Source organism: Colobus angolensis, unplaced genomic scaffold (genome assembly GCF_000951035.1).
Source record: "Colobus angolensis palliatus isolate OR3802 unplaced genomic scaffold, Cang.pa_1.0 Scaffold436, whole genome shotgun sequence".
NCBI lineage: Eukaryota > Metazoa > Chordata > Mammalia > Primates > Cercopithecidae > Colobus > Colobus angolensis.
Genome location: NW_012117777.1, coordinates 2,917,459 through 2,941,961, shown reverse-complemented (window position 1 = coordinate 2,941,961; position 24,503 = coordinate 2,917,459). Strand labels below are relative to the sequence as shown.

The 24,503-nt window shown below is 35.9% G+C and overlaps 1 protein-coding gene across 2 annotated transcripts in view; it reads left to right on the top strand.

Annotated features, from left to right (window-relative positions):
• The window catches only part of CAAP1 (caspase activity and apoptosis inhibitor 1), a 57,633-nt gene extending 33,531 nt beyond the window's left edge, over positions 1–24,102 (top strand). Inside the window, exons 5-6 of one of the 2 annotated variants that reach the window (XM_011957107.1) lie at positions 4,348–4,421; positions 22,013–24,102. In XM_011957107.1, the coding sequence (XP_011812497.1) occupies positions 4,348–4,421; positions 22,013–22,359 (421 nt within the window). In that variant the 3' untranslated portion in view covers positions 22,360–24,102. The remainder of the gene's footprint in view (positions 1–4,347; positions 4,422–22,012) is intronic. The other variant, XM_011957106.1, reaches the window with a different exon arrangement.
• Positions 24,103–24,503: the final 401 nt, after the last annotated feature.

Sequence of the window (24,503 nt, the reverse complement as noted above, 5' to 3'; positions counted from 1 at the left end):
TGGAGTACAATGGCGCGATCTTGGCTCACCACAACCTCTGCCTCCCGGGTTCAAGTGATTCTCCTGCCTCAACCTCCTGAGTAGCTGGGATTACAGGCACGTGCCACCATGCCTGGCTAATTTTGTATTTTTAGTAGAGACGGGGTTTCTCCATGTTGGTCAGGCTGGTCTCAAACTCCGGACCTCAGGTGATCTGCCCGCCTCGGCCTCCCGAAGTGCTGGGATTACAGGCGTGAACCACTGTCCCCAGCCAAATTTCTTATGATTTTTAATCTTTACTGTTGCTTAAAAAATTCATTGGTATGTGTCTATTTTTTTCATTTATTAAAAAAATCATTTAGGAGAAAACATATATTTGAATGTATAAAAGGATTTTTCTCACAATTGAGATCAATTTGTTATATTGACATTATTTTCTATAAATTCAGTTCTCTTAGACACATATGAAGAGCTGACTGCTTTTGGGTTGGTAAAGGATCATAAATTGGTTATCTAGACAGCACTTAATGTTCTCGTATCCTTTGTAAATTGCTATTAGGCTATATAATATGTAGAATGTTTGACATAACATAACAAGTTTATTCAAAGTAACAGTTTTTCAAAAAATCTTTACAGAAAGTATTACTAATCACTGGCAATATTGTGACCTAAAATGCTAGATAGCATTCCACATTTTAAAACCTGCATGTTTGCACCTTTAAATGTCCATACAAAGTGATCTAACGCTGATTTTTGAAATTGGAAAGGACATTAAAACAGTAATATAGGGATAGAGCAAAGAGAAGATACTATACTGACCTCTTTGATTCCCTTTAGTCACTTTAAAATAAAACAGAGCCCCCTATTTAGGAAATTGCCTATTCTCAAAATCTTAGAGTCGCAGGGTGGGGGACAGTTTATATACAATGAAGCCTTAGAGAATCACGGGTCAGAAAAAGCACTGGGGTGTGGTAACGGATCCTTTGATTTATATTATTTGAGCAGAGGAAACGGAGATAAGGTTTCCTTCAGTGGGTACTGTAGGATTAAATTTTGCTGTCTGAGGAAGGGGCTTGATGAGAGACACAACAGAGATGTGAGTTGATTTATTTGCCATTATTTTACATTTGAACAAGAAATTTATACCCACCACCCACATTTAGAAATACAGGAGTTCATATGTGTGGTTGATCTTTATTAAGTTCCACAGATCTCCCCAGTGTATTACTCTGATTTTTAAAAATTCATTGAACTGTAAGAAAGGATGGGCAGTGGATAGCTTGTGGAAGTAAAATAAAGTAAGTTGGACTGATGTTGGTTTCAGAACTTCAATCTCAGTCATAAGTATAGGGCTCTCGTGATTCTAGGCCAAGCTTGTAAATTAAGCTGCTTTAAAGGAGTGTTGGAGATAGGAGAAGTGAATTAGAAATATAAAAACAGAGCTGGGTGAGGTGGCTCATACCTGTAATCTCAGCACTTGGGGAGGCCAAGGAGTTCAAGAACAGCTTGGGCAACAGGGCAAAATACCACCTTTACTTAAAAAATTAGCCAGGCATGGTGGTGCACATCTAGCTACTTGGGATGCTGAGGTAGGAAGATTTCTTGAGCACAGGAAGTCAAGGCTACAATGAGCTGTGATCACTGCACTCCAGCCTCCTGGAAGACGGGGCAACAACTTGTCTCAAAAAAGAAAACAGGCTTTTTTTGTTTGTTTGTTTGTTTTTTAATTTAAACGGAAAGGAGCACAAAGATAATTGCAAAAATCATAACCCAAACTGGTTTTGGCAATGTGTTCCCACCCTCTCCCCATTCCTCTTTTTCCAGTTGTTTATAAAAGTCTTCCTTAAAGTGTTTGATAGAAATATTTGAATGTCATTTAAGTATAAATTGGAATTGCTTTAGTTTTCCTGATTCTGGCACCTAGTATGTCTTACCAGCTGAGAGGGGACAAAATTTTTATTTTCTTAACTAGAAATAAAAAGACATGTACACATAATTTTCTTACAATTTAAGACATTTCCTTTTTGTAAATATCTTGCCTTTTATGCCATTTATTGGAGATCTTTAAATTGTATTAGAGAATTTTATATTTTAGTCATAAAGTACATCTTGTAAAAATTGCTAGTGTAGATTTTAAATTTTCAAACTATTGAAAACTTTCTGGGATTTTTTTTTTTTTTTCCTGTTTCTTCAGGTAATACTGACAGCATCTAACTTCACTTTTCTGCCACAGGGTGGTGTACAATACTTACTGTCTGAAATTCTGTTTGGTGACTTCAACAGCCTAATAGAACCCAACTTAAAATAGAATGTTGTAGAAGTTCACTTTGGGCACTGAAATAAATTGTTGTATGAGAGAAGATAGTCCTTATAGAGGGGTCCAATTTTTATTTAAAGGGGCTCTAAGGGGCTTTCATAGGGAAGGAAGGCAGTTATATTGAGTTATTAAAACATTTGGAAACACTTTCAGACTTATTACAATGTTGCAAAAATAAGAATAGTACAAGAAATATCCATATACCCTTTATCAGGATTTACTTATTGATCTTCTATCCCATTTGCATACTAACTTTTTATATATGTATATTTTTTAATGAAACATTGGAAGCTAAGTTATATACATCATGACACTTTTCTCTATATGTTACATTGTTTTTCCAAGGGAGAGATACTCTATTATGTAACCGTAACACAGTAGCAACTTGAGTAAATTTAACATAGATACAATACTTTTATCCAGTTCCCCATCAGTATTTCAGTGTGTCTTTTGACTCAGTAATGACCTTCATAACAATTTCCCAGCAGTTCAGCAGTCTCAGGTCAGTTATAACATTTAATTGTCTTGGCTCTTTAGCAACTCTTGAACCTGGAATAGATCCACAGCCTTTGTATTTTGTAACAATGACATTCAACTTTCCTTAACAGAACATTACTTATTTCCACTTTGAGTTTGGTGATTCTTCATAATACAGGTTTATATATTCTCAGCTAGAATATTATATAAATGATATATCTTCCTTAGAATATTACATATATCCATCCTCCTCTTACTGGTGATGTTACATTATATTTTGAAGTCTTTTTTTTTTTTTTTTGTAAATTTAGATGTGTATGTTTAGAAGAATAATTAAATGCAATTCTAGGATGTGTAAAAGCAAACATTTTTCTCTCAAGAAACGTACTTAGACTAATGCTCCCAGTAGGTAAAATCTAATTTGACTGGAACGTTTGAGGTAGCACGTTTTAACTTTAAGCCTTGCAAAGCTCTTAATGTAGTATACTGGCATTTAATCTGTCCCTGGATTGCCAAGGAAAATTGTTGATACCCTCCTTGGGACCTGCCAGTCATTCTGGTGAACGAATAAAATCTGAGTAGGTGACGTTGGAGCGAAGTGTAAAACACTGAGATATCCCAATTATAAATTTCTGATGTCATAATTAACAGCAAAGCCAAATAATTTTGTATTCTCTGAGTTTGGGCTTTATTAGTGCAGTTTTAATACAAAACAAACATATAAGTGCCAGAGGTGCTGACTGTAAAGAATATTGTAAACTTCTCAAAGAAATGATCACAAGTCTTTTTTAATCCTTTGGTTATTTGACGGATTTGTTACTGTTAATGAATAGACACAATGTTGCGAATAGGAAGATTTCCTAAATATTGCTGGTATGTTATCCTTAGGATGTGTATAAAAATTCTCAGAAGGTGATAGAGATGCCTATTTTGAAGAAAATGGTCGCATAGCTCATTTGAATATTTATAATTTCTTGACCTTTTTGCTGAAAAGTATATTAACATGGTATAATGCTAAGAAAGCACATTATTTTGCAGCTGTATTCCAGAACATAGTGAATTGAAACTTTTTTACATGATCTTACATTTAATCCTTTTACTTTGATTATATATGTGTATTACATATAAAATATGTATTTTCCACATACTGTAGACATCAAAGCATTTGAGGTATGAAATTAAATGAATATAAAGTAATTTGAATGCCAAAATGCTCATTAAATTTAACAATTGAACTTGAAAAATTATTGGATACTGCTGTGAGTTGTGATTCCTCCTATCAGCTACCCTGCAGAGTATTGGAAGGGAGAAAAAATTACTTCCATGTTCCTTTCAGCTTTGCCCCTTGATTTTACAAAGAAGTGTACTGCTTAAATTGCTAGTAGTTTGTAGCTGCTGCTTCTGACACTTGAATACATGTTTCTGAGTTTCCAGAGTACACTGAATAATACCCTGGGAGCTTAGAAGAATTTAGCCTGTCTTCCCTAGTGCCTAACTTAATTCTGGGAACCTGGGTAGTAAATATTATGTGATTGAATATAGTTTTAAAAGTTGATCTTATTTTCATTTCCCAGGCAAGACATCTGTATAGATTCTGCTTCATCCATGAGAGAGAATAAGCAACCTGAAGGTTTGGAATTAAAACAAGGTATGAATCAAGTACTTGATTATTGTATAAAATTTACCTGAAGAATAGAATCAGTTTACCAATAATAAATTTTCAGTGTCTAACTCACCCCATTTTACAGATAGAGGAAGAGAGCAATTTATTTGGTCAAAAATCAGAAGTGTAAAGAATATATCCTTTACTTCATGATTCTTTTAGCTACTGGAGTGACTATATTTTGTGATGTCTAGTTACAGAAGCCACCAGAAAATGTTTTATCATCTTGAATAGTTTTATTTCAGTAATTTATTTTATTTTATTTATTTTTGAGATGGAGTCTCGCCCTGTCACCCAGGCTGGAGTGCAGTGGCACGATCTCCGCTCACTGCAAGCTCCACCTCCCAGGTTCACGCCATTCTCTTGCCTCAGCCTCCCAAGTAGCTGGGACTACAGGTGCTCACCACCACGCCCAGCTAATTTTTTGTCTTTTTAGTAGAGATGGGGTTTCACCATCTTAGCCAGGATGGTCTAGATCTCCTGACCTTGTGATCCACCCGCCTCGGCCTCCCAAAGTGCTGGGATTACAGGTGGGAGCCACCGCGCCCGTCCTATTTCAGTAATTTATATATCATCAGCTACAAGACATTGGAGATACGTTAACTGGGTAGCTTTGGGTTGTATATGGAAAAAAAAAAAAAACAGTAAGTTTTATAGAATAACTTTTTTCCCCCGAGGTATTTTGTCTTTGTTTACTTACTTTCTTCCTTATTTATTGCTTTCTTTAAATCAGTTTTTGTCATTACCAGCTAGCAGAAATAAAGTGGTAATTTTAATTTATTCAAGCCAAGTACATTAGTAGGGCTAATCTTTTAAACGCCTTTTTTGCTTCTTTTTTATCTTTAGTAGGAAGAATTGAAAGTAAAATAAGTTTTTATTAGTTACTCAAATGCCAGCTCACATTTGTTTCTGATAAAATTAATTCAGAGCAGTAAAAATTTATTGCAGCCAAGAAGATTAGGTTATCTATCATGTAATCACCTAATCTTTGATGGCTTAGAATAGTTTCTCTAAAATATGAGTTATATGAATTTATTTGGTAGAGAAAAACAAGTTGCTATTTAGGCGGAATTTTTTTAAAAACTGGTCTTTAATTAATGCTTAAAAAGTGGAAAAAAAGGTTAGATAATGAATTTAGTGATTTGTTCAATTTATATAGAGAGAGCAAAATCTAGATTTTCTGTAATTCTGATTTATTTACTGTAGGATTTATGAATATTTCTGATTGTTCAGAAAATTCCCACTGCTTTTCAAAAGTCCTATTGTGATAACCTCATATATAGCCAGACAAAATTACATCTTTGTACTCTGACTTCTTCTGAGCACCCCCATAAACTCAGATTCATAATTTAATTGACATTTATTTGTCATATATAAATACATGCTAAACACGTATTATTTTATATAATATAATCATAATCATATTACTTTACACCTCATGTATAATTAGATTACACCTCGTGTATCATTAGACAACACTGCTACTGTTTCTTCTTTATTTCTGCTCTTTGTATCAAATGAACAGGCAGTGTAGAGGATATGCTATTAGATCATCTGAGGAGAAGAGAATGTTCTATAAAGAAAAGCTAGTGGAGACCACAGATTAGCCAATGCTACCTTATAAGAGAAGATGTTTTTCTTTTCCCATGTTCACACACTCAGAGTTCTTTAGAACTCCCTTCCTAGTGTCAACAGCCTGATTTGCTGTGATTTCTTATGAGAACTTCAGTCATGTGAAAAACCAGTCATGAAGGTGCAGAAAGGGAGAGAAGAAGACCTCTGACGAGCCAGATTGCAAAAACCCAGGCCTTTTATGCTTAGGAGCCTGCACCACACTCAGGTCCTCATTGCGGTATGAGACATTAAGAACACACTGATGGCATCAAGCAGAGTTGAGAAGACGTAAGATCAAAGTGTAGCAGTACATTGTATAATACAGTTCATGCTCATGTTGTGACTAAATCTATAGGAAATAGTTAAATTAAGTTTTAACCTTTTTTTTTTTTTTTTTTTAAACAGAGTCTTGCTCTGTCGCCCAGGCTGGAGTGCAGTGGCACAGTCTCGGCCCACTGCAAGCTCTGCCTCCTGGGTTCACGCCATTCTCATGCCTCAGCCTCCCGAGTAGCTGGGACTGCAGGCGCCCGCCACTACGCCCAGCTAATTTTTTTTTTTTTTTTTTTTGTATTTTTAGTAGAGATGGGGTTTCACTGTGTTGGCCAGGATGGTGTCAATCTCCTGATCTCGTGATTCGCCCACCTCTGCCTCCCAAAGTGCTGGGATTGCAGGCGTGAGCCACTGCGCCCGGCCAGTTTTAACCTTTTTAAAAAAAAGCAGGAAATTAAAATCTTTTGGAAGAGTATCTACAAAATGATGAAAATATAAAATGTTTTATTTCATAATGGATAAACATAAGTTACTTAGAATATTTATTTATGGAGAACATCTTCCAGATAATATAGCTGAAATCTGAACTAGATAGTAACTTGAAGTTACTAAACAAGCTGAGAGGTGTATCAAGAAATAGACATCCTGATAGGCTCAATAAAGATTATTCCCTTTTTTCTAATGCACTAATATTTTCTATTTGTAATGTGCATAACCTGCAACATCTAATATCTCTAACTTTTCTTGCATAGCTAGCTATTTTTGTTCACAGTGAGCTCAATAAAAGCAGAATATAAGCTCCTTGTGAATGCATTGTCATTTTAATGGCTTGACCAATTGAGAAAATTCACTGAAGCTTATTTAGTACGAAAGTAACCTTTTGTTCAGTAGACCAAAATATAAAGCAGCATTGAATTTTCTTTTTGCTCTTTCAGAATAAAATAAATCATATTGTGACCTATTAATGGTATATAAGTTATTTAAATTACGTTATCAGTAGAGCATTTAAAATACTGAAGTATTACTTGAATAATACACAAGTATTAATTATGCATTAAGTTGAAATTGGCATTTTCTTGTCTAGTGCTGGTTTCATTTGTCTTTGTTGCTAGAAAATATTTTTGAAACCAGCAGTGCTGAAGATGAGTATCAGATTGTACACTAACTTCTACTGCACTTTAATAATGGACTAATAAAAAGAACTACCTTTACAATGAAAATGTTATTTAAATGTAAATATAATCTGTTGGTTCAATGATTGGAACTGTAGTAAAACAGAAATTCTTCTGTTAGAAATTCTTTCTTTCTCTCTTTCTTTTTATTTTTTTGCTCTGTCGCCTAGGCTGGAGTGCAGTGGTGTGATTTCAGCTCGCTATAACCTCCACCTCCCGGGTTCAAGCAATTCTCTTGCTTCAGCCTCCCAAGTAGCTGGGATTATGGGTGCCCACTACCATGCCTGGCTAATTTTTGTATTTTTAGTAGAGATGGGGTTTCACCATGTTGGCCAGGCTGGTCCTGAACTTCCTACCTCAGGTGATCCACCCACCTTGGCCTTCCAATGTGCTGGGATTACAGGCATGAGCCACCGTACCCGGCCAGAAATTATTTCTTAAATAATTTCAGTCAGAATACAGTTGTATAAGAAACATCAGTTATAGTTTTTACTCCTTAGCACAGCTATAGCACGTGTGTAGGTACACATGTGCATGCACATGTACCTGTGCAAGCTCACATGTGCAAGTTTAAGATCTTATGTTAATTTCCTGGAGGATTTCAGAGATTGCTGCTTTTCAAATAATGGTGGCTTATATAAATTTTCTGAATTGGTCAGTTGTGCTGTAGTTGAAAACTTTGTTGAAGGTATTTCATTTGTAGAAAATACTTTAAAAATATCAAGTATCTGCTAATGTTGTTTACTGCAGACATTCAGCAATGGTAAAATATTGGTCTGTATTTAAATTGTTGCTTTAAAGTTTACAGTTGGAGAAGTATGTCGTTTTGTGAACTGTTTTACTTTGTAAATTCAAAAATTCAGTTCTTATGGTTTGTATTTTTTCTTGGAAGTTTTCATGAGAGAAATTTTAAAACTATACATGAGAAATAGCTTTGTTAAGTTAGATTGAAGAGTTGAGATTTATAGTTGTTGCTGTAAAATATTTGAAGTACCATTAAATGGAAGCGTGATTAGATTTTTTCTCTATGGCCTTTGGAGAAAAAAAAATAGAACCAGTAGATAGCATTATCATTAGACAAAATGTTTTGGTCTAACACAGTGGACTGCCTTCTAAGATGTTTCTGATGCTGAAGATGTTTGGACACAGGCCACATGTATAGCCATGTGGTGGTGCTGTTGTAGAGGATTCAAGCAATGGTTGGCTGTTTGGCCTTGGTCTTCAAGTTCGTTTCTAGCTGTGAGGTTTGGTTAAGACCAGGCCTTGTGCATTGTTTGTGCTTAGGAAGAATGGTTAATAACTGTTTTCCTAAATTGTTTAATGGAAGCAATGTGAAATATCCCCTTTTTTTGGTTATCTCTACATTTTTTATTCTATTGGAAGAAAAGAAAATATGTTTGATTTAGTCTTTGATCTGTTTAATGGTTCTTTAAAATATATTCATTTGAATACAGTCATTAAATAATATAGTTAAATGGTGTATAAAATGATCAAAGTCAATGAAGATATTTACATCTTATTTTGAATATTTGTACATTAACTGTCTCATGTGAGAATCTTTTCCTTAAAGACACGCAAGCACAAAATATGCACACAGAGTTTTGCTTCAAATAGGTTCAAATCCTACCCTTCCCCCTTTTAAAAAAAATTATTGGTCAGGCTCATGCCCACAATCCCAGCATTTTAGGAGGCCGCAGAGGGAGAATCGCTTCAACCCAGGAAGGAGGCCGAAGCTGCAGTAAGCCATGATTGCACCACAAAGATTTCAGTATTTTGAGAGAAATGTTTTAAGTACTCATTTTACACATTCTGTCCTGTGATGTATATCATAGGATCTTAGACATACTCCTAAGGCATCTACTTTGGAGGTCACATAGTGTAAACCTTCAATCATTATTGGGACACTGGGTTCTTTTTAGTCATTACGCTCTTACTCAGTTCATTAGGGAAAGCACCTCTTTACCAAAGTGCTCCTACCAAAGGAAAGACAGTAAATACTAGGCTTGAATCCAGATTTGGTTACCAGTTTCAGAACTCTACACACAGCACATCATAGTCTATGATTTAATTTACAGTTTTGGCTGCCACATCGTATAGTTGATACATGATGAACTTACACTTTATTTTTTATTAAAAGGCTTTTTTTTGGTAGCAGCTTTAGGTTTATAGAAAAAGTGAGCAGGAAGTACAGAGAGTTCCTATATACCCGCTTACCAACTCTTCCCCAAGTGAACCAATTTGTACATTATTATTAACCAAGTCCGTAATTTATGATTAGGGCTTACCCTTTGTGTTGTACGTTCTATGGGTTTTGATAATTTTATAATGACATCAATCCACTATTACAATATACAGAATATTTTCACTACCTTAAAAATCTTCTGTGTTCTACCTGTTTAACCTGCCCTCTCTCTCTCCCCCAACCCTTGACAGCCACTGATCGTTTTACAGTCCCTATAGTTTTGCTTTTCCTGGAATCTCTGTAGTTTTGAATCATACAGTGTGTAGCCTTTTCAGGTTGGTTTCTGTCACTCAGTATTTGAAGTTTCTCCATGTCTTTGTATGGCTTGATAGCACATTTTGTTTTATTGCTGAATATTTTCCATTGCATGAATGTACAGCAGTTTATCCATTCACCCATGACATCTTGGTTGCTTCCAAGTTTTGGCAATTATGAATAAAGTAGTGTGCAGGTTTTTGTGTGGACATAACTTTGCAACCCATTTGGATAAATACCAAGTTTAGTTTTGTAAGAAATTGCTTAACTGTATTCCAAAGTGTACCATTTTGCATTCCCACTGATGATGAATGAGAGTTCCCATTGCTCCACATTCTCATCAGCATTTGGTAGTTTCAGTGTTTTGGATTTTGGTCATTCTAATAGGCGTATAAGTCATCTCTTGTTTTCTTTTGCAATTCCCTAATGATATGTGATGTTGAACATCTTTCATTCACCTAATTGCCATTTTATGTATTTGGTGAGTTGCCTTTTCAGATCATTTGTGCATTTTAAAAACTGGGTTGTTTTCGTATTGTTGTTTTAAGAGCTCGCTATGTATTTTGGATACCTGTGCTTTGTCACATATGTTTTACAAATGTTTTCTCTGAATCTGTAGCTTGTCTTTTTGTTCTCTTACTAGTTATTCATATGTAATACACAGACTCTAGGTGTATGTTTGGTGCATACTATATTTATTCAGGTGAGACTTTGTAAATGTATCATTTAAGGGACGCACAAGAAGAAGATACATTCGGCTGAACCCAGCATCCTAGTTTGTGAAGCTTCTGTGGTTATTTTGAATCTGTTAGGTTCTGGAAAATAGTATAGAATGTTTTAAGTGGATAGGTTTTGGAAACTTACTTGGGTTTGATTTTGTTTTGCTACTTTAGCTATGTGAACCCCGGGCAAGTTACTTAAACTCTCTGTTCCTCAGCTTCCTCATTTATAAAATAAGGATAGTAAATATGAGTGCCTGTTTCATTATGTAGGTGTAAGGATTGAATGAATTAATACACACAAAATGCTTTAGAGCAGTGCTTAGTACATATTAAGTGCTCAAAAGGATCAGCCCTTGTAATTATTTCTGTTATTGTTGTCTGTCTCATCACTTCAGTATCAACCTGGCAGTTTCTAATTGGTAAAAGGGTCTCTATATATTGAATCATAATATGCCTTTATGTAACTTGTATTCATTGGTTTCTCCGTGCCCTTTGGTTTGAAGAAAATGAGTTTAATACATCTTCTAAATAATAGCTCTTAAAATTTTGAAGTTCACCCCTTCATCCAACAAACTTACTCTTTTGTTCTAGGCACTAAGGATGGAAAGATAAATATGTCCTGATCTGGAAAGAACTTGTCTAATAAAGGAAAACAGAAATGTAAATAAATGTTTTCATATCCAGCTCTATCTGAACCTATATACTCCCCTTATCTCCTGTTAAAATGGATGAACTGTTTGTGTTGCCAAAACCAGCCCCTCTGTTTGAGTCCTGATCCTGCTACCTTTTGGTACCTGCAAATACTTCATTTCTCCACCTAATTAATGTCCCCCTCTGTGGTGAATTACTGCCAGCAGCCATTTCACTCGTCATTGCTCAGTTCTCATCTTGGCCCATCAGTGGCATATGACAGCATTGGTTATTTTCTCTTTCTTGACACTGGCTTTCCTGGCTTTTTCTGACTTCTAAAGGATGAGTGCCCCAGAACTGACTTTTTTCTACCCTGTCTAACTGATGATCTTATGTAGTTTCAAGACTGGCAGCTACTAATTTATTTCTACAATTCTGACTTCTAACACTAGTGTATCCAGTTTGCTTATTAAATGTCCAGTAAGCATCTTAAAGTTTATGTGTACCTGAATAAATTCTAGATCCCTCTCTGACTCTCTACCCACCCAAAAAACAAGAAACATAAAAACTACAATACCTTGCTGCTTCTACCATCTGTCCCCATCTTAATAAATAGCAGTTACGTTCTTCTCAGTGTCCAGGCCAAGAACCTTGGAATCATTCTTCAGTCCTTTCCTTCATCTCCATCCTGATCCTCCTGTTTCTATCCATGCTCATGGGAGTCTCTTTCACATAGCAGTCTGATTATTTTGTAATGGTCATGTCAATGTTCTTATCAAAGCCTTCTAATAGCTTCCCACCTCTACACAAAATCCATAGTCCATCTTTCCTTTGGCCAGTACAGCCTTAACATGATGTGCCCTGTTACTCTCTGCCGTGCTGTCTCTGCTCCTGCCTCATTGCTTTCTTCTAGCACTGCAAACACTCTTGTGTCAGGGGCTATGCTTTTGCTGTTCCTTCTGCCTGCGTGCTTCCTCCTCAGATAACCATATGGGTCTTCCATGCATCATTTAGATTCCTGATCAAATGTTACCTGATCTGTCTAAACTAGTTGATACTAATTTTTTTTCCCCCCAGAGCTCATAAACCTTCTAATAAACCTAGAATTTCACTGGGAATTGATGTCAGGTTTACTGTACTACAGTCATATAGAAGTCACCTTTTGAAAACCAGGACTGTGTTGATCTACCACATGTCTAGTTCACAGCCTATCAGTTGTGACTGCAAGTGTTAATACCTCTGTTCCAATATATCAAATCTGAGATCTAAACTTATTTACACCAGTAGTGTACTCTTATTTATGTCAAACTACTGTTTTTAAGATTATTTCCATATCTCTGAAGACTTCTCTTCCCTAACCTACTTCTGCTCACCTCCCCTCTTCTCTCAATACCCTTTTTTTGGTTTGTTTTTGAGACAGAGCCTCTCTCTGTCAGCCACGCTGGAGTGCAGTGGTGTGATCTCAGCTCACTGCAACCTCCGCCTCCCGGGTTCAAGCAATTCTCCTGCCTCCTTCTCCTGAGTAGTTGGAATTACAGGTACACACCACCATGCCCAGCTAATTTTTCTATTTTTAATAGAGACGGGGTTTCACCATGTTGGCTAGGCTGGTCTCAAACTCCTGACCTCAAGTGATCCATCTCTCTTGGCCTCCCAAAGTGCTGGATTACGGGCAGGAGCCCTGGGAGACTGAGATGGGAGGATTGCTTCAGCCCAGGAGGCAGAGGTTGCAGTGAGCCATGATTGCACCACTGCACTCCAGCTTGGGTGACAGAGTGAGACCCTGTCTCAAAAAAAATGTAATTTAAAAATAATTTTACATTATCTAAATTAAGAATCAAGTCTCTAGTGTCTCTTTCTGAGCTTATATTTAAACAAGCAAAAGCAATGCCACAAGAAAAATGGTAGTTTGTGAAGTAGACAGTGAGTTCGAGCACACTTTCCTAGGATGGATAGATTATGGAGCACTGAGATGTTACTAACAGAAAGTATTTGAGTGTGATGCCCTTTAGAATGAGTATAAGTTTCAAGAAATCTCAAGGGGGAAAAGTTGCTTGCTTCCAAACTCCAGTGCTTGGAAATTGAGACAACTATTCTGCCTTCATTTTTCCCTTTTAGGTATTTTCATTTTTGGTATCAAACTTTTATTCTTTCAGAACCCTGTTTAATCAGTGGTAGGAGAAATGATAAATGCTATTTTAAACAATTTTTTATTTACTTTCAGTTTACTCGACAAAAGATTATAGTCAGGACTTGCTTATGTCAGCCTGTTACTGTGCCCTAATGCAAGACCAAAAATATCCACTTATCTGATCCATTGTAAAAGACAAGCAGGGAGTCTGTATTGTGCTGTTTGTCCTAGAATGGTGATGTCTTCAGAGACAATAATTTTGGATACTGCCTTTTTTTATATATTCCCACTTGTGCATTTTATTCTGTCAGGCTCACATACCTCTGTACTGAGCTTACATCTAGCATTTTACTTGTGCCCATTTTTGGAGTTTCCTCTTCTGTTAATATCACCTAGTAGATTTTACCCATTCTTAAAGACCTGTCTCATGTCATATATCTATGAATGTCTCCCTGATTTTTGCCTGTTGCCTTGTATACTCTGAAATTCTGTTATATTTTATATTGCATAATTTGATATGTGAAAATATAATGCCATACATTAAGCAAAATGTGAAGGCAAAACCTGTGTCTTAATCATGCCACAAATATTTTGTCACTCTGACATTTTGCAAGACCTACTTCTGAGGCCTTTACAGCACCATCATGGCATGTGTAAAAGGTACTTAGTGAATATTTATTTGATTCTTGGAATAATCTCTGAAGGGGATAGTTAATGGATTTGTGAGTCTTAAAAGTCAAGTTTACAGGCTGGTGGATATTCATGTTATTTGGAAGTTCAGTGACGGTTCAACAGAATACTAGACAGGTTTTCTCTATTAAATCATTTGCATTTTTTCTTTGTCTTTAGAAATCAGTTATGCCACGATTAAATTTTATAAATGATGGTCAACCTAATGCACTTAAATCTAAATCAGTGGTTTAATACACTACACAGAAAAAAAAACCAAAGCCAAGTTCTCCATAACACAGTGTTGCTGAATGCCTTCATAGGTTTCATCTGTCCATTATAACTGCATCATAGATGCCAAAACTTTTTATACATCTGAAATAATTTAGTATATGTTAAGTGACTTGTACAATAGAACATGGCAAATTATTGGAAGAGCTTTATACTTCAAGTCTTTTCAGTATTTCTTAATTTTCATCATTCCAGTAGAGTCAGTAACTCATTTTTTAAAGCATCATCTGCAAACTTATTAATACATTTCCAAAGATAATTTACTCTCGTCTTTTGTATTCGGGAATTACAGGGTTTTCCCTATCAATCATGATCCTCAAATAGAAGAGGTAAAACTTGAAGAATTAACTTCATCCCCAAATAACTCATTCAGAGATCTCAAAATTTTGGGGAGTAGTCATGTTCTGTTTCTCCAATCCCCACTCTGCCCACATACGTGTGTGTATGTGTGTGAGAGAGAGTTTTCAGGAAGAAGTGAGGTAAATTATTTCTACTCCTTCAAATAAAGTATAGTCAGTAGTAAGAAATATAACAGGTAATGTGATACCTATTTCAATAAAGCATAAACATAAGTTTTCACAAAGTTTTGTTCAAAAATTATTTTACTAGCTGGGCACGGTGGCTCACGCCTGTAACCCCAGCACTTTGGGAGGCCGAGGCAGGCAGATCACGAGGTCAGAGATCAAGACCATCCTGGCTAACACGGTGAAACCTCGTCGCTACTAAAAATGCAAAAAATTAGCCTGGTGTGTTGGCAGGCGCCTGTAGTCCCAGCTACATTGGGAGGCTGAGGCAGGAGAATGGCGTGAACCTGGGAGGCGGAGCTTGTGGTGAGCCAAGATCACGCCACTACACTCCAGCCTGGGCGACAGAGCGAGACTCCATCTCAAAAAAAAAATTGTTTTACTATTAGAAGTAATCATATAACATGGTTTGTGGTAAAATGTCAAAAATATGTTTGTGAACTAAAGAGGTGTTTGGGTTCTACAAAGGCACTGCTAGTACCTCAAGCCTACTTAATTTAAGCTTTTAAAAAAATACCTAAAGAAAAAAAGGAAATAAAAACAGTTTTGATGTATGCATGATGTTAAACTAACATTATTGAAATTCACCAAGAAAAATAAAAGACAGTTGGGTCTGAGGTAAAATATAAAAAATGCAATTAAAAATAATAAGAATAAAAATTCATACTATTAACTAGAGACATAATAATCAAAGTGGCACAGGAAAGAGAGCAAGTAAAAACTTAGATCTAAGTTACTGATGTTATAGAGCAGCAAAAGAACTAAAGTTAACTTTAAACAATACACAAAGAAACAAGAAGATATGATACATTCCTTACATTGACTGTGCTCCTTCACTAAGATGGATAACCCCTGAAATACCACATACCATTTAGGGCGCTTGAGAGAAAAACAGTACAAATGAAGAAATGGAGCAAATAGCTTATGAGAAAGGAGTAAAGTAGTTTAAGAGCTTGGCTAGGCAATAGTTATAGGAAGACAAAGACGTAAGAGATTTCTCAGGGAAAAAAAGGGCCTTATCATGCATTGAGTCCCTTATGGTTGACCCTCTGGCTAGCTACTCACCAGTGTACTTTTGTTGTATTACACTGTCGTCTAGCCTGTATACTTTCACTGTTTCTCTTTTGTTTCCTGCTAACTTCAGTCCTACCAACTTGATTCGTATCTCAAACTCCGCACCCAAGTACTAAAGATTTTTAAAATAAACTAATCCATCTAAACCTCGTGTCTAGACAGCAAAATGAATCAATCACTACTCAGATTCATCACTGACACATAAATAAATGGAATAATTTTTCAGAGGAATATATGTTTATGTTATTCAGTGAGGCATAGTTGTGAATGTGGGATAAAACCATAAAGGCAAAATATTTGGCAGCTAAATAGAACAGCCAACATTCTGTAAACACTTTATTAGCAAGGAGAAAAAATAAACAATGTAAGACCCAATCACTCTAAAAGTAATAGACTCCTAATGTAAATAAAAAGGAGTGTGCCACATAATATAAAAAACTAAAATGTAGTACCACTGTTTTTGTTATCATCTATGACAAACCTCAATGCATGAGAGCTGTGGGATTCTCTAAATTAGATAAAAGAAAATACTGTGTGGCATAGGTTTGCTTTCTGTTAAAAGTTTTAAATAGAATATCCAATGAAAGTAAACAAACATATAAGAGATTTTTTTTTTTTCTTTTTGAGACAGAGTCTCACTCTGTCGCCCAGGCTGGAGTGCAGTGGCGCAATCTTGGCTCCCTGCAAGCTCCACCTCCTGGGTTCACACCGTTCTCCTGCCTCAGCCTCCCAAGTAGCTGGTACTACAGGCGCCCGCCACCACTCCCAGCTAAGTTTTTTTGTATTTGTTAGTAGAGACGGGGTTTCACTGTATTAGCCAGAATGGTCTCAATCTCCTGACCTCGTGATCTGCCCATCTCAGCCTCCCAAAGTGCTGGGATTACAGGCGTGAGCCACTGCGCCTGGCCACGTATAAGAACTATTAATCACATCACAAACATTTTGAGGTATAAAAATAAAGGGAACTTTTAAATTAGGCTAACGTATTTAAACCTTGATAGGACTTACGAATATTCTAGTTGATAATAATTCAGCTTATCAGAAACAGTTCTTATGCATAAGGTGAAAGTATATCTAGAGTTTTGAGTGATATGCTTGTGAAACCTCTTGATAGTGAATTATTAAATTAAGCCAAGACAAACTGTAGAACATGGATTATTTAGATACTGGTATGAATTTCTGCTAAAGACAGCAAATTGAACATACGTATCTACTTCCCATCCCTACCAAGAACCCACTGAAGTGACGGAAGAGAGATATTTAAAATAATAACATAAGTTGTAAATTAACTGATGACAGAACTAACAGCAGTCCTTCCAAAGTAAACCACAAAATGGGGAATAAACAAAGGAAAAAAAAAAATCAACAGATTTAGCTAAATGTTAATATTTCTGAGAAAAAAATGCCACAAATAAACTTATAAGACAGGAAAACTACAAAAAAATAGCAAATTTGTTTTTAAAAAGGGCAAATATAAGAATATATAGAATCTAGGTATTGTTAAGAAACAAAAGCATGGGCAAAGGGTAGAAACAAGTCAGATATTTCACAGAACTGGAAATACAGAAGGCAATACACATGTGGAAAAGAATGCTCAACCTAATTTCTAATCAGATAAATGTAAATTAAAACAAAATATTACTTTTTACTTACTAGTAAAAATGAAGATTTTTATCTGTCTATAAAAAAAGCTAGTACATTGCTAAGGTGGAAAAAAAAAATGACCAAGTTATATTGTTAAGTCAAAAAAGTAAGACAGAGTGATAATTATGTTTTTTATGTTTTTGTTAAAATAAGTACTCTAAATTATTAACAGCAATTACTTCTGGGAAGGGGAATAAAAGAAGAAAAATCGGCCAGGCGCAGTGGCTCACTCCTGTAATCCTAGCACTTTGGGAGGCCGAGGAGGGCAGATCACCTGAGGTCGGGAGTTTGAGACCAGTCTGACCCACATGGAGAAACCCCGTCTCTACTTAAAATAGAAAATTAGCCAAGCATGGTGGTGCATGCCTGTAATCCCAGCTACTCAGGAGGCTGAGGCAAGAGAATTGCTTGAACCTGGAAGGTAGAAGTTGTGGTGAGCCGAAATTGCGCCATTGCACTCCAGCCTGGGCAACAAGAGCGAACCTCTGTCTCAAAAAAAAAAAAAGAAGAAAAATTAATTTTCCCATTTTGCTCTGTCAACATGTATTTCTTCAACCTTTTAGAAGAATGAACTGTAAAAAACATTAAAAGAAAAAATGAATTTATAGTATAACAAGAAAAGATATAATGTAAAGACAAGAAATGTTATGGTTTTCACAAAATGTAAGTAGACAGTATCAAAGTGACAAAATAAAGGAAAATCACAACCAAAGACACCATAGATAAGTGTAACTCTTTTTTTTTTTTTTTGAGACAGAGTCTCTCTCTGTCACCCAGGCTGGAGTGCAGTGGCACAATCTTGTCTCACTGCAATCTCTGCCTCCTGGGTTCAGGCAGTTCTCTGCCTCAGCCTCCTGAGTAGCTGGGATTACAGGCACCTGCCAGCACGCTCTGCTAATTTTTGTATTTTTAGAAGAGATGGGGTTTCACGATCTTGGCCAGGCGAGTCTTGAACTCCTGACCTTGTGATCCACCTGCCTCGGCCTCCCAAAGTGCTGGAATTACAGACATGAGCCACCGTGCCTGGCCGATAAGTGTAACTCTTTCTTAGAGAGTCTTGGAAGCGAGGAAGAATTGGCTGTGGAACAAACAACATGGCAATTAAAATTAAATTCGTTTTGAATAATTAAGCCAACTGAACTCCTCCTCCTTTCCCTACATCCAAGCAGTCTACTCTGAGAGGCCTACCCCTCATCCACTTTACATCAAAAAAAAAGATCTGTTAGAGAAATAAACAACTGCTGAAAAAAACCAAACCAGCTACCAGAAAAACATAGCTAAAACAAATGAAGGACCAAGATAAACAAAAGAAATAAAATCCAGGGATCAGAAGATAATCTTTTGAAGAAAGGGGAAGAAGACAGTCCATTTAATATCCTTATTAGAGAGACTAATGTGGACACTGCAGCCATAAAACAGGGCGCAATGAAAACAAGCCAGAGACCAAGAATTGTTAGAATTTAAAAATACAGATATCGGCCAGGCGTGGTGGCTCACACCTGTAATCCCAGCACTTTGGGAGGCCAAGGCGGGTGGATCACGAGGTCAGGAGTTCGAGACCAGCCTGACCAACATGGGGAAACCCTGTCTCTATTAAAAATACAAAAAGTAACCAAGTGTGGTGGCGCGCACCTGTAATCCCAGCTACTCCGGAGACTGAGGCAGGAGAATCGCTTGAACCCTGGAGGTGGAGGTTGCAGCGAGCAGAGATTGCGCCACTGCCTTCCAACCTGGGTGACCGAAAAAGCAAATATTCAGCATTTGCTGGGAGATAATGTTAAGGACATATCTCAAAATCCAGGAAAAAATATTTTTAAATGTGCAATAAAAGTTAAGAGATGAAGATGAACAACTCATGAAGTCCAACATGAACTGAGTATAATTCAACAGATATTACTGAGCACCTACTGTGTACAAGACACTGTTTTAAGCACCAAGGAAACAGCAGTGAACAACAAAAATCTCTGCCCTACATTAGAGTAGTAGAGAGAGTAAAAATACATAAAAATGTCAGGTGCAATGAAGAAAAATAAAACAAGATAAGAAGATAGTAGTAGGATGACACTTTCACAGAGAGTGATCACCGTGATCTGATAAGGTACCATTTGAGCAGGGACTTGATAAAGTGACAGAGTAAATCAGAAAGCAAGAAAGTAGACAGTGGAAAGGGAAAATAAAGAAATAATCTGGATAAAATCTGATAGAAGGTGAAGAAAGCCTTCACCCTGAAAGGGCTTGCCAAGTGTAGAACATCAAACCTAAGACACATCCTGTGAAATAGAATTCAAGGATAAAAAAAAATTCCTGAAAGTTTCCACAGGAAGAAAACTAGATTACAAACAAAAGCATTACAATGGTTAGGTTTAGGGAATCAAGAGTATTCTCATCAGCCACTATAGACAATACCCAATCCCAATGGATACTGACATGATCACAAAAAGAAAAGCAATTATATATTATGTACTGGAAGTATACAACGTCACTTCTAAATATTCTTACCAGAAAATTGAACCTGAGTCTGATCAAGCCTCTGAATCAACTACCAGTTTACTTCTTCTCTACCCCCTCATTATATTACTCAGCTCTTGATTCATTATCTCGCAACAACCTCTAGTCTGAAAAACAAGTCACATTTTTCAAAAATTTGTCTTTTAAAATATTTTATACAGCCTATAGTTTCTAATTCAGAATCAGTGACTACACACTCTAAATTTTAGGTAAAGCCTGGTAGACACTAAAATTAATTTTTTGAGGCTGTGAACAACTTAGCACTTCTTTTCTTTTTTTTTTTTTTTTTTTGAGACAAAGTTTCACCCTTGTTGCCTGGGCTGTAGTGCAATGGCACGATCTTGGCTCACCACAACCTCTGCTTCCTGGGTTCAAGTGATTCTCCTGCCTCAACCTCCCGAGTAGCTGGGATTACAGGCATGCGCCACTGCGCCCGGCTAATTTTGTATTTTTAGTAGAGACGGGGTTTCTCCATGTTGGTCAGGATGGTCTCAAACTCCCTACCTCAGGTGATCTGCCCACCTCGGCCTCCCAAAGTGCTGGGATTACAAGCATGAGCCACCACAACCGGCCTTATTTTCTTAAATCTGTTTTAGTCTCAAGTTAGAATACTTGTATAAAATATTGCTTCTTAAAAGGTTATATTCAATTCTCTGTAGGTTTTTTTTTTTTTTCTATTTGGAAATATTTGTTGCTTTGTGGACATATATAAAATGTTCTTTGCCATCAAATAAAATGATAATTTTTTTTTGCAAGTTCTATTTATGGACACAAAAATGATTTTTTGTTTTATTTTCCACTTTAATTTTGGAATGGGGGTGGTTTTTGAATTATAAGCATGTAGGAGGATTACTGAAGGTCAGTAAATCATCTATTATAAAACCGATGGAGTATAATTGTTTATGTCCTTCCTGTACAGTCTGTTACCAGAATTTACCATCTGTCAATCTATGTTTTGTAAAGAAGCTTTCACTACTGTAAGGAAAGCACTATCAAAGCTTTCTTATAGTAGGGAGAGCTAACATTTTGGGGATCATGACTTTTTTTTAAAAAAAATCAATATTTAAAAGATAAATTAATTGGGGATATAAGTGAGTACTCAAAAGTTGCAAATGATGCCTGGAATTGAGTAGTATTCAATGCCAAGAACAAGGTGGTGGAGAGCCATAATCTGTTATAGAAGTTTTATAACAAACAGGTTTTTTAAAATTATGGTGTACTAACTTTGTTAATTAAAATCCTCGTCGTTGAAACACATTTTACCTTGGAAAATGGCCTTAGGCATTGTTCTTTAATTTATTGATTTGGAACACAGTGTTTGAAAAAGCATATGAAAAGATTGGGATAGTTGCAATGCACATGTTGTACTGCTTGCTGATGATACTTTTTCTTTTTTGTAGTTTATAAAGCAAAGTATTTTAAACACTTTCTAGAATGAAATTTTACTACTTGAATAATAAGCCATATTCTATCCAGAGGATTTCCAGTGTCAGCTTTCATTTTGTAGTGCAGAAGCTTTACTGTGATATAAAATGTTATGACATTTTAATTAGGGAAATAGATCATGGGCACTCCATATGATGGAATACATTTCTTAATATTCCCATGTTCTAAATTAGAATGAAAAATACATTTGAATTCACATTGCATTAGATCTGCTTTGAAGATTGAGGAGTCAGGGGAAAAGAGGGTGGCATGGGGATTATGGAATGTGTTTGGGACTCCATAGTGGGAGGTGGGATCAAAGCAGTTTTTAAATTATAAACAGTAAGGAAATTTTGACCCATGGTATTTAGGTTAACATGGATCTTTCTCCTTTTTTTGTTACAGGAAAAGGGGAAGATAGTGATGTACTCAGTATAAATGCAGATGCTTATGACAGCGACATAGAAGGCCCATGCAACGAAGAAGCAGCTGCTCCCGAGGCACCAGAAAATACAGTCCAAAGTGAAGCTGGTCAAATAGATGACCTGGAGAAAGACATTGAGAAAAGTGTGAATGAGATTCTAGGACTGGCAGAGTCTAGCCCAAACGAACCCAAAGCAGCCACCCTGGCTGTTCCTCCACCAGAAGATGTTCAACCTTCTGCACAGCAACTGGAGCTGCTAGAACTTGAGATGAGGGCAAGAGCGATTAAGGCCCTAATGAAAGCTGGTGATATAAAAAAGCCAGTGTAGGTATTTAACTTGAGTTTGAATTTTAGGTATTTTTGAACAAAGCCACATCATTTAATTTTGTATCTAAAATTTATTTGGGGTCTTATATGTTATTTCTCATGTAACCCTTATTAGGTCAACTTATTTTAGCCCTAAAATACCTGTGGCTGTTTCTTTTTATTTTTTATTTTTTTGACTACTTTTATATTATAAATGTGTGTTAGTGTCTTATGAATTCATGGCAGTATAGCTGAATAGCCTGGATACTTTGTTAGATGAGTATTTAGCTGTGTCTGCAAATCTTAACAGCCATTAGCAAAGAGTCATGGTAGTTTTTTCTTTATTTTTAAATGTTTGGGCACCAAACCTAAAAGCAAAAGATTGACCACACATGTTTCTGTTAAGGCTACTTATATTTTACGATATAATATTAAATTATTGCTTTAAATTTGTTAACAATTTGAGAAATTTAGTTTTGCTTATATGCACTTTTTAAATATATACTATTTTGAAGATTCCTTATGTAGATGCAAATTTCCTAGTTAAAACTGAGTAACAGAGATCTGAAATGACTGAGAAAAACTTTTTTATTAAAGGAAGGAATTAATTTAAGGCAATGTTTAACAATGTGGAACTAATTGCCCATGTTTAATTATAGCAGACAAGCCATTCTAACAGGTATTCGATACCACTGGATGCATTATTCTAGATTTTTTTCTTTAATAAAAATGAAACAAGTTTTCATTTACATTCCAAGCTGTCAGGAAATGGAGAATATTTTATTATCTAGGATTTTATCTGATGTAGTTGCTTAAAGAGCTGATGTGCTATGATTTCATGAATCAGAAATAATAAAATGCTGTCATTCTGGATCTGAAGACTTTTGATACTTTTTCAAAAGCAAAATTGATTTCAGGAACCTTTGATAAGTTGTTATAATTAATCTAATTTTGTATAGTTTTTGTAAATAAATTACCATCCTTCCACAATTATGGATGCTTTTATCCCCCCATCACTAATTGCAGTTGTTTGATACCAAAATAAATTTACATAGAGATCCTTAACTTAAAATAAATTAATTTTTTCAAAAAACATAAATCTCGAACTGTTTCTATATTTGATAATGAATACAGTGTATTTTATTTATCAGCCGTGGTCTACTGATACTATATGAGGATTTTCCTTATATATAAAAGTTGCAGGGAGTGTATTTTATTAGCTGCTTTAATTATGTTAATGTTAAAGGGTTTTTAAATGGAAATAGAGGACATTTATGAAACGTTGGAATTGCAGTTACAAATTCTTTTTGTTGTTGTTGTTCCTGAACATGCCTTGAAATAATTCTACCATTTTTTCCCCTCCGTAAATATTTCTAATAAAGCATAGAAGAAGCCTAATGATTTTAAATGCTTCTCTTAGGCTGGTAAACAGATTTGAGTTATGAGTTTCATTGCTATTACTTCAAGACAAAAAGACATTGATATAATTTTTCTATTTCAACTTAAAGTAATAGTTAATATGCTAAAGTAGTACAGAATAAACTTTATTGCTGCTTACTAATTACAAAATACTGTAGATGGCATCTGTATGATTAAACATATAAGAGTAAAAAAGGTCTGAGGCCTTTGTAGATGATTCAAGTCTCCACCTTCATGAAGCATTGTGTGTCTGTTCTACTCTATGCAGAATGGTTTACAGGACATTTGACTGGAGTGGATATGTGTGAGGTAGAATGAACAGAACAAATTAGAGCCTACTTAGTTCTCTACCTTGGGAAATCAACTGTTTATCTTCTTCTTCTTTTAAAATGTTGAAATACTTGAGAGCTTTTTGAAAATGAATGGCTTTAGAGAATGGGAATGTTTGCTTTAGAAATACCTAAGTAATGGGAAAATACCATGTATCTATCTGATGCTGCCATTTAATCAGCTCAGAGGTATTTATAAGGTTTAAATAATCAGCTCAGAATGCCTATAAGGTTCTCAGTCTTACTCAAATCTTAAACCTAGGGGCCAGGTGCGGTGGCTTATGCCTGTAATCCCAGCACTTTGGGAGGCCAAGGCGGGCAGATCATGAGGTCAGGAGATCAAGACCATCCTGGCTAACACGGTGAAACCCCGTCTCTACTAAAAATACAAAAAAGTAATTAGCCGAGTGTGGTGGCG